At 39.0% G+C, this 15,471-nt stretch overlaps 1 protein-coding gene across 1 annotated transcript in view; it reads left to right on the top strand.

The window, feature by feature from the left end:
• The window catches only part of CD99L2 (CD99 molecule like 2), a 136,007-nt gene that overhangs the window by 89,797 nt on the left and 30,739 nt on the right, over positions 1–15,471 (top strand). The window contains exon 2 of the mRNA XM_052663558.1: positions 4,860–4,922. Coding sequence (XP_052519518.1) covers positions 4,860–4,922 — 63 coding nt within the window. The remainder of the gene's footprint in view (positions 1–4,859; positions 4,923–15,471) is intronic.

The raw sequence follows: 15,471 nt of genomic DNA, 5'->3' as shown, positions 1-15,471 counted from the left end.
GATGGGTATATCTTTCCTTTTCTCCTTTGCGTTTTGCTTCTCTTCTTTTCTCAGCTATTTGTAAGGCCTCCTCAGAGAACCATTTTGCCTTTGTTTTTCTTGGGGATGGTCTTGGTCACTGCCTCCTGTACAGTGTCACGAACCTCTGTCCATAGTTCATCAGGCACTCTATCAGATCTAATCCCTTGAATCTATTTGTCACTTCCACTGTATGAAGGTAAGGGATTTGATTTAGGTCATACTTGAATGGTCCAGTGCTTTCCCCCACTTTCTTCAATTTAAGTCTGAGTTTGGCAATAAGGAGTTCATGATCTGAGCCATGGTCCACTCCTGGTCTTGTTTTTGCTGACTGTACAGAGCTTCTCCATCTTTGGCTGCAAAGAATATAATCAATCTGATTTTGGTATTGACCACCTGGTGATGTCTATGTGTATAATTGTCTCTTGTGTTGTTGGAAGAGTGTGTTTGCTATGAACAGTGCATTCTGTTGGCAAAACTCTGTTAGCCTTTGCCCTGCTTCTTTTTGTACTCCAAGGCCAAACATGCCTATTGCTCCAGGTGTTTCTTGACTTCCTACTTTTGCATTCCCATCCCCTATGATGGAAAGGACATCTTTTTTTGGTGTTAGTTCTAGAAGGTCTTGTAGGACATCATAGAACCATTCAACGTCAGCTTCTTCAGCATTATTGCTTGGGGCATAGGCTTGGATTACTGTGATATTGAATGGTTTGCCTTGGAAAGAAACAGAGATCATTCTGTCATTTTTGAGATTGCCCCCAAGTACTGCATTTTGGACTCTTGTTCACTATGAGGGCTACACCATTCCCTCTAAGGGATTCTTACCCACAATAGTAGGTATAATGATTATCTGAATTAAATTTACCCATTCTGGTCCATTTTAGTTCACTGATTCCTAAAATGTCGATGTTCACTCTTGCCATCTCCTGTTTGACCACTTCCAATTTGCCTTGATTCATGGACCTGACATTCCAGGTTCCTATGCAATACTCTTCTTTACAGCATCAGACTTTACTTCCATTACCAGTCACATCCTCAACTGGGTGGTGTTTTCACTTTGGCTCCGTCTCTTCTTTCTTTCTGGACTTATTTCTCCACTCTTCTCCAGTGCCATATTGGGCACCTACCAACCTGGGGAGTTCATCTTTCAGTGTCCTATCTTTCTGCCTTTTCATCCTGTTCGTGGGGTTCTCAAGGCAAGAATACTGAAATGGTTTGCCATTCCACTGGGGATCCAGCAAAGGACTGTGAACCCCTGGGAATTTGACTTCGGGGGCCAGTGTGATTTGATAACAGAACTGAGACTCAGAACAGGACTGAGAAAGGAAGTTCTTGGAGGGCACAAACAAGACCTTGTGTCACCAGGAGCCGGGAGAAAAGAGCAGTCCCCACAAGAGACCGAGCCAGACTTGCCTGTGAGTGTCCAGGTTTCTCCAGTGGAGGTGGGTCAACAGTGGCCTGCAGCTAATTTGTTAATAGGTATATAACTCCTTACTAAAAACTAGTAAGGGGGCACCCTTTCTGCCCCCTTCTGATGTCTATGTCGAAAGCTTTCTCTATTCCTTTTATACTTTAATGAAACTTTACTACACAAAAGCTCTGAGGGATCAAGTCTCGTCACCAACCCCAGATCAAATTCTTCTCCTCCAGAGGCCAAGAATCCCGGTGTCGTTCATGGCTCATGGCAACAACCTTTCGATAGGAAATTTACTCTATTTACACTCACTTTTTATTAGCATAGTTATACATATTCTTGTGTTAGACAATATGGAAAGTCCATCTTTTGTATTTAATGTATTTTTGTTTTTTCCATTTGGTAACTTTTGTTGAATTTTAGTTGTTGGTATTAACTTTTCATTCTTGAATGAGTTAGAGGTTATACATCCTATATCTCTTTTTTTAGTGGTTACCTTAATTTTTTGCTATAGGAAATAGATATTTTAAAATAAATTTTTAAGAACAGTTTTAGATTTACAGTGCAAAGCTAATACAAAGAGTTCCCATGTGCTCTATACCTAGATTATTATTAACATTTTATATCAGTACAGTACATATATCACAACTAATGATCCAACACTGATACACTGTTATTAAAGTCCATATTCAGATTTTCTTAGTTTTTTACTTAAAGTCCTTTTTCTGTCCTAGGATCTGATCCAGGGTACCACGTGAATTTCCATCATTACATCTCCTTTGGCGCTTCAAGCTGTGCCGGTTTCTCAAACTTAGTTTTTGACAGCCTTGAAAGTTTTGAGGAGTATTCAGTTCAATTCAGTTGCTCAGTCATGTCCAACTCGTTGTGACCCCATGGACTACAGCACACCAGGCTTCCCTGTCCATCACCAACTCCCGGAGCTTGCTCACACTCATGTCTATTGAGTTGGGGATGCCATCCAACCGTCTCATCCTCTGTTGTCCCCTTCTCCTCCCGCCTTCAATTTTTCCCAGCATCAGGGTCTTTTCCAATGAGTCAGTTCTTCTCATCACATGGCCAAAGTATTAGAGTTTCACTTTCAGCATCAGTCCTTCCAATGAACATATTCTGAACTGATTTCCTTTAGGATTGGCTGGTTTGATCTCCTTGCAGTCCAATGGACTCTCAAGAGTCTTCTCCAACACCGTAGTTCAAAAGCATCAATTCTTCACTGCTCAGCTTTCTGCTCCAACTCTCACATCCATACATGACTACTGGAAAAACCATAGCTTTGACTAAAAGGACCTTTGTCGGCAAAGTCACATCTCTGCTTTTTAATATGCCATCTAGGTTGGTCATAACTTCTCTTCCAAGGAACAAGTGTCTCTTAATTTCTGGCTGCAGTCACTACCTGTGGTGATTTTAGAGCTCAAGAAAATAAAGTCTGTCAGTGTTTCCATTGTTTCCCCATCTATTTGCCATGAAATAATGGGACTGGATGCCATGATCTTGGTTTTTTGAATGTTGAGTTTTAAGCCAGCTTTTTCACTCTCCTCTTTCACTATTATCAAGAGGCTCTTTAGCTCCTCTGCTCTTTCTGCCATGAGGGTGGTGTCATCTACATATCTGAGGTTATTGATATTTCTCCTGGCAATCTTGATTCCAGCATGTGCTTATCCAGCCCAGCATTTCACTTGATTAGTCAAGTATTTTGTAGGATGCGCCTCAGTTGGAGTTGTTCTGCTCTTTTCCTTGTGATTATACTGGGGTTATGGAGTTATCCTTCCTTGAGGAAGACCACAGAGGTTTAGTGCCCTTCTCATCGTATCAAGGGAATATAGTATTGGGACTTCTGGTGGTCCAGTGTTAAGACTTTGTACTTCCACTACAGGGGGCACGGGTTCCATCCCTGGTCAGGGAACTAAGACTCCACATGCTGTACAGCAAGACCAAAAAAAAAAAAAAAAAGGCAAGGAATATAGTATCAGTATAACTCATCACTCTTAATCTTAATCTTGATCACCTGGCTGATGTAGTGTATATGTCAGTTTCTCCACTGTAAGGTTTCTTTTCTCTTCCCCACCCTTTATACTATAATGTTGGAAGGGAGTCAGCACTTATGGAGAGGAGAAATGTCTACATAAATTAATTTGAATTCTTCTGTTTTTATATTTTTGCTGAGTCATTTATATCAGCATAGAGTCATGGATATTTATTTTATACATAGGGTCATAATCCAGTACCACTTAATTTTGCTACTTTAAATTTTTCCAGCTTTAGCAATTGAGAACTCTTTTCTGTCAGTTCTGTGCCCCTTTGACATATACCCATCAATATAAAATATTTTTAAAAGTACTTCCTAGCACTGTAAGAAGCTCAGATCTCATCTAGATATTTCCTGTCCCAATTCTAGAATCAGCTATGTCTCCAAGGAGGTCTGGTTCCTTTTATTGGAGAATTGTATTTAGAAACCAAACCTGGGTGCCAGGTGTGTTCATTGCTACTTGGGTGTTGTTGCTTCTAAGCCTTTTCATCTGACAGAGCAAGGAGATGTATATCTGAATACTAACCCCATGTACATGTACATGCACATGTTTGAATATTTCTATATGTAACCATATATATATATATATATATATATATATATATATATAGCTAAACATTATTCATACTGATGTCTCCAATTATAGTCAACTGTCATATGAATCTCTTTCTAATTCTCTCGTCTGTAACCTCCCTCTCCAGCAGTGAGAAACCTGGCTTCTGTAATCTACTGTCCATTTACTTCAGTATACGTGCAAAGTGGTTTGCTTGAGACTTAATGTATATACCCTGTGGGAAACTACATGCCTACCTAGAGGGAAGGAAAGCTGTCAAGTTCAGTAGCAATCAGGGTTGGGCAGATGGGTCCACTTCTGAGGATAAATTGTGAAAAACTCTTCTGCACAGCCTTTTTAGTTATGTGTCAGATACTAGCCTAGGTGTAGGTGCTGGGGTTGGTGGGGGGGAGCAGGTCCTAGGTTGCCAAAATGCAGAGTAGCCTTTGTATGAGAGTTGGGATGGGGTGAAAGAACTTGGCTCATTATCAAAAGTCATACTGTGAAGAAGTTTTTTCTATAAGGTTATATTAAATACTTCATTTTTCATACACTTGAACCTTCAGTCCTCTAGTGGACTGAGGACTTTTTTTTTTTTTTTTTTTTTTGCTTTTGTTTTGTTTTTGCTGTTGTTTTGGAATCAATAGATTGCTTGCTGAGGGATATCAATTCAGTGTATCTTTGGGTGGCTTCAACTGATTTCCTTTTGTGGAATTGTCTTCATAACACTGTCTAAAGGGAAGTGACAGTTACAAGAGTATATTTATATTGTTTTATTTCTTTCCAAAAGAGTTACATTTTAAAATCTTTTTTTTCTTTTTAATTTTCAGGATCTGGGGACACTGGTGATTTCCGTCTGGAGGATGCAGTGGAAGGAACTTCTTCAGTAAAGCGTGAGTAGTAAATCAGAATATTAAATGCATAAAACAGTGCTTAATATGCATTACCCATTTAGAATACATATTCAAGGAAAACAGTAGATGGCCTGTTTCACTTAATCAGATCAGTTCAGTTCAGTTCAGTCGCTCAGTTGTGTCCGACTCTTTGCGACCCCATGAATTGTAGCACGCCAGGCCTCCCTGTCCATCACCATCTCCCAGAGTTCACTGAGACTCACATCCATCGAGTCCGTGATGCCATCCAGCCATCTCATCCTCGGTCGTCCCCTTCTCCTCCTGCCTCCAATCCCTCGCAGCATCAGAGTCTTTTCCAATGAGTCAACTCTTCGCATCAGGTGGCCAAAGTACTGGAGCTTCAGCTCTAGCATCATTCCTTCCAAAGAAATCCCAGGGTTGATCTCCTTCAGAATGGACTGGTTGGATCTCCTTGCAGTCCAAGAGACTCTCAATAGTCTTCTCCAACACCACAGTTCAAAAGCATCAATTCTTTGGCACTCAGCCTTCTTCACAGTCCAACTCACATCCATACATGAACACAGGAAAAACCATAGCCTTGACTAGACGGACCTTAGTGGGCAAAGTAATGTCTCTGCTTTTGAATATACTATCTAGGTTGGTCATAACTTTTCTTCCAAGGAGTAAGCGTCTTTTAATTTCATGGCTGCAGTCACCATCTGCAATGATTTTGGAGCCCCCCCAAAATAAAGTCTGACACTGTTTCCATGGTTTCCCCATCTATTTCCCATGAAGTGATGGGAAGGGATGCCATGATCTTTGTTTTCTGAATGTTGAGCTTTAAGCCAACTTTTTCACTCTCCTCTTTCACTTTCATCAAGAGGCTTTTTAGTTCCTCTTCACTTTCTGCCATAAGGGTGGTGTCGTCTGCATATCTGAGGTTATTGATATTTCTCCTGGCAATCTTGATTCCAGCTTATGTTTCGTCCAGCGTTTCTCATGATGTACTCTGTATAGAAGTTAAATAAGCAGAGTGACAATAAACAGCCTTGACGTACTCCTTTTCCTATTTGGAACCAGTCTGTTGTTCCATGTCCAGTTCTAACTGTTGTTTCCTGACCTGCATATAGGTGTCTCAAGAGGCAGGTCAGGTGGTCTGGTATTCCCATCTCTTTCAGAATTTTCCACAGTTTATTGTGATCCACACAGTCAAAGGCTTTAGCATAGTCAATAAAGCAGAAATTGATATTTTTCTGGAACTCTCTTGCTTTTTCAATGATCCAGCGGATGTTGGCAATTTGATCTCTGGTTCCTCTGCCTTTTCTAAAACCAGCTTGAACATCAGGGAGTTCACGGTTCACGTATTGCTGAAGCCTGGCTTGGAGAATTTTGAGCATTACTTTACTAGCATGTGAGATGAGTGCAATTGTGTGGGAGTTTGAGCATTGGTTGGCATTGCCTTTCTTTGGAATTGGAATGAAAACTGACCTTTTCCAGTCCTGTGGCCACTGCTGAGTTTTCCAAATTTGCTGGCATATTGAGTGCAGCACTTTCACAGCATCATCTTTCAGGATTTGAAACAGCTCAACTGGAATTCCATCACCTCCACTAGCTTTGTTCATAGTGATGCTTTGTAAGGCCCACTTGACTTCACATTCCAAGATGTCTGGCTCTAGATTAATCAGATATAACATGGTTATTATAATTTGAATTATTTAGAAGAAAATCTGGATATTTAAAATCCTTTGTTTCCTTTGTGGAGAATACAAAAAATGTGTAATAACTGATCCAGGATTTTCTCTGACTCAAGTCATAGCCCTTGCTGGTGTGACACCCCAGCAGTGACCTCCAAGAACTAGCTTTTTCTAGCTCAGAAAAAGATACCTTGAAGTGAATAAGGAATTTGTTTCTCTTTTTAGATCTTTTTATAATGACTATTCTTTATGTCGTGTCTGTGTGTAACCTCTCAAATGCTAAGCTTTATCATCAATTTCTCTTTAAATTTTTTTAAATTTAAATTTTTCTCTCAAGGTTAACCATCCTTTTTTTTTTTTTACTTTTCTTTTTTTAAAATTTATCTTAACTGGAGGCTAATTACTTTACAATATTGTGGTGGTTTTTGCCATACATTCATATGAATCAGCCATGGGTGTACACGTGTTCCCCATCCTGACCCTCCCTCCCACCTTCCTCCCCATCCTATCCCTCAGAGTCATCCCAGTGCACCAGCCCTGAGCACCTGGTCTCATGCATCGACCCTGGACTGGTGATCTACTTCACATATGATAATATAAATGTTTCAATGCTATTCTCTCAAATCATCCCACCCTCGCCTTCTCCCACAGAGTTCAAAAGTATGTTCTTGCTGTCTCACATATGGGGTCATCGTTACCATCTTTCTAAATTCCATATATATGCATTAATATACTGTATTGGTGTTTTTCTTTCTGACTTACTTTGCTCTGTATAATAGGCTCCAGTTTCATCCACCTCATTAGGACTGATTCAAATGCATTCTTTTTAATAGCTGAGTAATACTCCATTGTGTATATGTATCACAGCTTTCTTATCCATTCGTCTGCCAATGGAAATCTAGGTTGCTTCCATGTCCTGGCTATTGTAAACAGTGCTGCGATGAACATTGGGGTAGACGTGTCTCTTTCAATTCTGTAAACCATTCTTTTAAACATGCATGAATACTTAGAAAGTAAAGCTGATATTGCTTTGGTCCCTGCTCATCCTGTAACACCTGCTGTCATTCCCCAGAGGGAATTGCCTAAGCCAATTTGGGATATGCTGGTCCCAATTAGTTTTCTCTGCTGTTATGAACATCTATACATATAGGTTGTTCAGTGTTTTATGTTTTACATAACATGTGTATGGCTTCTTCATTTCAGTTATATGTATATATTTCACAACTTAAAAAATTAATATGTATTGAAGACCTGAGTAAATATAGCTCTCTATGGTAGTTTCCTTTGTTACAGGATGTTGTAACAAAGTACCACAGACTGGGTGACTTAAAACCGCAGAAATTTGTTCATTCCCAGTTCTGGAGACCAGAAATCCAAAATCACAGTGTTGGCAGAACATACTCCTCTTTGAAGGCTCCAGGCGAAGAATGCTTCCTTGCCTAACCTAGCTTCTGGTGGCTCCAGGTGGTCTTCAGCTTGCAGCTGCGTGGCTCCTATCTCTGTCTCCATCTTCACTTGCCCTTCTCCTTCATGTATGTGTCTTCCCCTCAGTCTTTTATAAGGACACTTTTTGTTGAATTTAGAATCTACCTGGATAATCTCAAATGATCTCATCCCATGATCTTTACTTAATTACATCTGCAAAGACCCTTTTTTTCCCAAGTAAAGTCACATTCATAAGATTAGTACTTGGCTATATATTTTGAGAGCCACCATTCAGCTTACTACATTTTATATCTCATACACAAACGTTTGCTTCATGAAGCTGGCATTCCAGTGGTATGGCTTCAGCCATGGGCAGTGATGCCACTTCTTACTGGCAGACATGTGGTTTGTTTTTATTTTGCACAGTTACACATGGGACTTAAGTGAGCATTCTTGTCTGTTTCCTTTGTTCTCAAGTATAATGAAACTACAAGGCCAAAGGGTATATGTATTTTATACTTTAATAGATGCTGACAAATTGTTTCCAAAATGATTGTGCCATCACGTACTCCTACTGATACTGTTATGAGTACCTTTTTCCCCAGACCTTCATCATCACCAGATTTTACCAATTGAAAACATTTTACCAGTATGATGGACAAAAGAGATCCTATTTTTTGGCCATTTGCATTTTCCTCTTTGAATTGTCTGTTCATATCCTTCCCCCATTTTTCTGCCAGGTTGCTTGTCTTTTTTTTTCTAATGAGTATGAAAGGTCTCTTTGTATATTCAGGATTGAGAAAGGCAGGGACTCAGGAATTAGACTATGTGTGTCTGAACTCTGCCTCTGTCACTTATCAACTGTTACCTTGAGTGAGTTATCTGACTTTCTTGCACCTCCATTTCCTCATCTGTTGCATGAGGTTAATAATAATAATAAATTAGTAATAATTGTAAGAGTTCAATGAGATGGCCCCTGTGAAGCGTTTAGTAGAGGGCTTGATACAAGGTGAGTGCTCAGTGTCAGCCATTATTGTTATTTGATTTTATTGGACGGGCTTACTGTGGCTGGGCCTCTGGTGTAAGAGTCAAGCATATATGATGAATGTACACCTACTTAAACTGATCAACAAAGTCAACATAATTCCCGTCTAACCTCCAGATAGAATTTTTGCAGAAATAGGCTGATCCTAAAATTCATATGCAAATTCAAGAAACCCAGGGTAGTCAAAACTGTCTTGAAAAAGATGTTGGAGGACTCACACTTCCAAATTTCAGAGCTTTACTACAAAGCTGCAGTAATCAAAATACTCTGGTATTAATCACAAAGGTAGACATAACTCAATGGAATAGAATTGAGAGTCTAGAGATGAACTATTATATCTGTGGCCAGTTGAATTTTGACCAAGGTGCTGAGACTGTTCAGTGGGGGAAGGAATGGTCTCTTCAATAAATGGTGTTGGGACTATTGGATATCCACATACAAAAAGTGAATTTGGACCGTTGCCTCACACCTTATACAAAAATTAACTCAAAATGGGCCATATACATAAAAATGAACTTCTAAGAGATTTATAGTTTTGTGTATGGTGTGAGGTGAGAGCCTTGAGCATTCTCAGGCCTTTCCTGAGCATTTCCATAGTCTTATACATGCAGGTGGCCTTTTAGATTCCCAGGAAAATCAATATAGTTAATAACAGTGATGGTTTTAATGAAATCATTTAACATCTCCAAAACCAAACATGACCACACAACAAAACAAGCATAGTACATGTAAACACACACCCAATTTGTAAGTTTGTTAATTTCCTGATGGCGGACTTTTTAATATTTCTGTCCCTTTCTCAGTTGTGTGCCAGCCCATCTGATCTTCATCAGCGCCCATTAGCCAGTGTGTCTGGGACCACCAGAACATGTGTCTTTGGTGGAATGGCATCCTTTAAGACCAGGTCAATCTGCTGTCCTTTTTTTTCTATCTTAGCTTGCTTCTCATGTGACTGAGATTTCCGAGAGATAGGCTCATCTGTCTCTCCTTGGCTTAGTTGTTTTTCCAGTTGGAGAACATTTCTCCTTTTTCCATTGTATATTTTTTATTGAAAGAGTTCCTGACACCTCGGTCAGGGTATTTGTATGTGACATCCATTCATCAATATTGAACAATGTTTACTGGGTGCTTGCTTGTTGCCAGGCACTTCCCCAGGAGCTGGGCATGCCACGTGGACTAGGTCGTTGCCCTCAGGGAGCCCTTTTCTCCAGAAGGACACAGTACATATAACAATTTCAGGTGTTACGTTATCCAGTGCACTCCAGTGTTGTGGAGTGCACTGGAGCAGATGCAATAGGGTGATGGGACAGGGAGGGCCCAAAATAGGGGTGACGACTTTAGATTAAGCAGTAGAGGCCTCTTGCAGGAAGGGTGATATGCAGGAGCAAGAAAACAGCCTTCAAGGCCAAGTGATCAGGTCTGAGAGCTGCGAGGAAGCAAAGAACCTCATTGAGTCTGGGGCCTAGAAGGTGGCCTGTGTGGCTAGAGTATGGACAGTGTTGGAGAAAAGGAGGAGCAGTTGGCAGGGGCTGGATCATTTAGGGTGTTAGCAGGTATGGTGACCACTTTACTATAAGTACAAGGGGAAGCTCCTGGAATATTTTTAAAGCTTTATTTAGAGATAATTCCCATACCATACAACTCACCTATTTAAAACATACAATTTGATGTTTTCTGGTGTATTCACACAGTTGTGTATCTATCACTATAGCCAATTTTAGAGCATTTTATCACCTTAGAAGAAATCTTGTTCCCTTCCCTTAGTGCCCCCTGATTCCTTGATTCTTCCTCTCCCCTAGACCCCTTGGCAACCACCAGTCTCCTTCCTGTCTCCCTGCATTTCCTTGTTCTGGGACATGTCAGTGGAGTCATATAATGTGTAGACTTACGTTTGGCTTCTTTCACTTGGAGTAACACTTTCAGGGTTCACCTTGTTGGTTTCAGAATTTTGCCCCTCTCTCTCCCCTGCCTTCACACCCTTTTCCCTCATCTCTCCCGTTTTCACTCTGTGTGCAGTCATCTCACAGGGGGACCTGCTTTTTCTTTTGCCAAATAAAGCTTCTTATGAGTGCCCCAATTTTCTCCGAATGCCATTGGCACTGTCATAGAGCCATACCCAGGGGAAGCGGCCCAGCTTATTGACTGTTTGGTTGTGGCACACCTTACAAAGAGGCACTCCCAGCAGGAGTGCAGTGTTGCTGGCTACATTCACTGAGCATCAGAGAATCCTTGTTAAGTTTGTCATTTTGAGCGAGGCTTCACAGAAACAGATGACTATTTTAGGAGCTCACTGCTTTGATGACCTTGGCCTACTCTTCTAATTCCTTAATAAGTAGCTAGACTTTGCTCATCTCAATTGTTGATGATAATAAATCCCATTTAAAGGCTCACGATGAGAAAATCTGAAGTTAATGATATCTTAAAAAGTACACAAATTCAACATCATGCTCTGCATCACCACAGGCTCAGGCTCTGACAGAGAAGCTGGTTCCCTAGACATACAAGGAACATATACTCTTGAACTGGCACCTGTAGTTCTTCAGAGAAACCAGGATCCTCCAGAAACTGGGAGTAGTAGGGTAGAGTTCCACAAAGCCATCGTGATCACGACGCTATGGCATGGCTTAAGGATAGACATGTAGATCAATTGAACAGAAATTAGAGTCCCAAGTCCTTAACATCTCTGTTTTTTTTCAAGCTGGAAGAACTATTTTTTACACAAGAGCTATATGAATCATGGATTTTAAGCTAATAATACGTAAGTCACAATTGCTTTTCTGAATATTGCACAAACAGCGGTTTCAGTAATGTCATTTCTCTTTCCTAACTATGTGTGTGCTAAGTTGGCTTCATTGGTGTCTGACTTTTTGCAACCTTATGAACTGTAGCCTTCCAGGCTCCTCTGTCATGGCAATTAATACTGGAGTGGGTTGCCATTTCCTACTCCAGGGGATCTTCCTGACCCTGGGATCAAACCTGCATCTCCTATGTCTCCTGCATTGGCAGGCTTTACCACTAGCACCACCTGGGAAGCTGTACATATAACTATACACATAACTATACATATCACCATAATACAAGATATACATAAAGAGCCTCATTTAGACAGGTAAGCTGTACTTCTTCATTTTAAAAAACTTTTATTTCATATTGGAGGATAGTTGATTAATAATGATGTTAGTTACAGGTGTACAGTAAATACACCTTACAGCCATACCCATACAAATATCCATTGTTTTTCAAATTATTTTCCCATTTAGGTTATTATAGCATATTGAGCCAAGTTCCCTGTGCTATATGGTAGGTCCTTGTTGGTTATCTATTTTGTACTTCTTCATTTTACAGGTACAAAGTCAAATGGAAATTATAGATATAAAACTATCTCTAAACTGATGATGTAGATTTTTTTAAAAAAATACACAATGACAGCACGTATCACTTGTGATTCCCTTAACATAAAAATCCATCTACTGATTTGGCCTTCGCATTGAAATAGGCATTACACTTCACATTGAAGTATACACAATGCCTTCCCAAGGAAGAACCTCTTTGAGATCCTGATTTCCTTTCTTTTGGATATATATCCAGAAGTAGAAATGTCTATTTAGATCTTCTACACCTTTTTTGATTGGGTTGTTTATTTTTTGATAGTGCTAATTTTAATTTTTTTTGAGGAACCTCCATACTGTTTTCCATAGTGGTTACACCATTTTACATTCCCACTGACAGTGTACAAGGAGTTCCTATGCTCCACATCCTCATCAACACATTTATCTTTTTTTTTTGATAGTTATCTTCCCAACAGGTATGAGATGATGTCTCATTGTGGTTTTGATTTGCATTTCCCTGATAATTAGTGATGTGGGGATCTTTTCATGTACTCAATGGCCATTTGTATGTTTTCTTTGGAGAAATGTCTTAAGTCCTTTGCCCATTTTTAAATTGAAGTATAGTTGATGTACAATATTATGTAAGTTACAGGTGTACAATTTAGTGGTTCACAATTTTTAAAGGTTATACTCCATTTATAGTTGTTATATAATATTGGCTATATTCCATGTGTTGCACGATGATATATCCTTTGTAGCTTAGCAGTTTGTCCCTCTTAATCCCCCACCACTATCTCGTTCCTCCCCCTTCCCTCTACCCCTGGTAACTACTAGTTTGTTCTCTGTGAGTCTGTTTCTTTTTTTTTTTATATTCACTAGTTCTATTTTTTTAGATTCCATATATAAATGATACAGTATTTGTCTGTCTGACTTACTGCACTTGGCATAATACCATCCAAGTCCTTCTGTGTTGTTACAAATGGCAAAATTTCATTCTTTTTTATGGTTTCCATATCTTTAGCTATTGTAAATAATGCAGCTATGAACATTGCTGTGCATGTATTTTTTTTTGGATTAGTGTTTTGGATTTTTCTTTTTGAAGTATACATAGAAGTGAAATTGCCAGATCATATAGTAGTTCTATTTTTAGATTTTTGAGAAGCCTCCATACTATTTTCCATAGCGGCTGCCCCAATTTACATTCCAGCAGCAGTGCACACGGGTTCCCTTTTCTTCACATTCTTGCCAACAATTTTTTGTGGTCTTTTTGATTATAGCCATTCTGACAGATGTGAGGGTAATCATTGTGGTTTTGATTGGCATTTGCCTAATGATTAGTGATATGTCTCTTTTCATGTGTCTATTGGCCATCTACATGCCTCTTTTGGAAAAAATCTCTGTTCAGTTTTTCTGCCTATTTTTTAATCAGGTTGTTTGTTGTTCTGTTGTTGAACTGTACGAGTTGTTTATATATTTGTATGTTAATCCCTTATTGATCAAATCATCTGTGAATATTTTCTCTCATTCAGTAGGTTGTCTTTTCATTTTGTCAGTGGTTTACTTTCATATGATGTAAGTTTTAGTATGTTGTTTTTATTTTCATTCATCTCAGTGTATTTTATGATTTCCTTTGTGAGTTCTTCTTTGACCTATTGTTATTGGAAATGTACGGTGTAATTTCCATATAACTGGAAATTTTTCAAATGGCCCTATGTTAATGATTTCTGTTTTCATTCCACTGCGGTTGGAGAACACAATTTGTATGATTTCAGACTTAAAATATATGAAGATGTGTTTTGAAGCCTAGTATGTGGTCTGTCTTGGAGAATGTCCCATGTACAATTGAATAGAATGTATTTCCTGCTTGAGGGGATGTGTTCTATAGATGTCTGGTAGATCTGGTTGATTTATAGTATTGCTCAAATCTTGTATTTTCTTTTTGTTATAGCTATGATTGAAAGAATTATATTGAGATATCCAACTATTACTGTTGAACTGTCTTATGTTCCCTTCAATTTTGTAATGTTTTACTTTGTATATTTTGGGGACTCTATTGTAAGGTGCACATATGTTTAAACTTTTATGTCTTACTGCTGTGTTTATCCTTTCATCATTATAAAATGTTACTCTTTGACTCTTGTAACAATTTTTGTCTTAAAGACTATTTTATTTGATAATAGTATCACTCTTACAGCTCTCTTAAGGTTGCTATTGGCATAGTATAACTTTATCAGTCCTTGTACTTTCAACTAGTTTCTATTATTGCTGTTTTTTTTCTCAGTAGTTGATTAATGATTGAGTGACTCCTGTGTGTAAAGCTAAACCTGTTTCATCTCTGCCTCTCCCATTACTTAAATTTCATTTCTCTCTACTACCTCTAGTTGTAGGAACAGTTACAGCATAGTCTCTTTTTTGGTTTCATTATTTTAATTTTATTCTATTTTTATTTTTTAATATAAATTTATTTATTTTAATTGGAGGCTAATTACTTTACAATATTGTATTGGTTTTGCCATACATCAACATGAATCTCCCACGGGTGTACACATGTTCCCCATCCTGAATCCCCCTCCCACCTCCCTCCCCATACCATCCCTCTGGGTCATCCCAGTGCACCAGCCCCGAGCATCCTGTATCATGCATTGAACCTGGACTGGTGATTCATTTCTTATATGATATTATACATGTTTCCGTGACATTCCCCCAAATCATCCCACCCTCTTCCTCTCCCACAGAGTCCAAAAGACTGTTCTATACATCTGTGTCTCTTTTGCTGTCTCTCATACAGGGTTATCATTACCATTTTTCTAAATTCCATATATATGCATTAGTGTTTGCATATGTTTGGTGTTTTGGTGTTTTTGTGTTTTGGTGTTTTTCTTTCTGGCTTACTTCACTCTGTATAATAAGCTCCAGTTTCATCCACCTCATTAGAACTGATTCAAATGTATTCTTTTTAATGGCTGAGTAATACTCCATTGTGTATATGTACCACAACTTTCTTGTCCATTCATCTGCTGATGGACATCTAGGTTGCTTCCATGTACTGGCTATTATAAACAGTGCTGCGATGAACATTGGGATACATGTGTCTC

Source organism: Budorcas taxicolor, chromosome X, assembly GCF_023091745.1.
Source record: "Budorcas taxicolor isolate Tak-1 chromosome X, Takin1.1, whole genome shotgun sequence".
Classification (NCBI taxonomy): domain Eukaryota; kingdom Metazoa; phylum Chordata; class Mammalia; order Artiodactyla; family Bovidae; genus Budorcas; species Budorcas taxicolor.
This window is presented reverse-complemented; position numbering and strand designations above follow the sequence as displayed.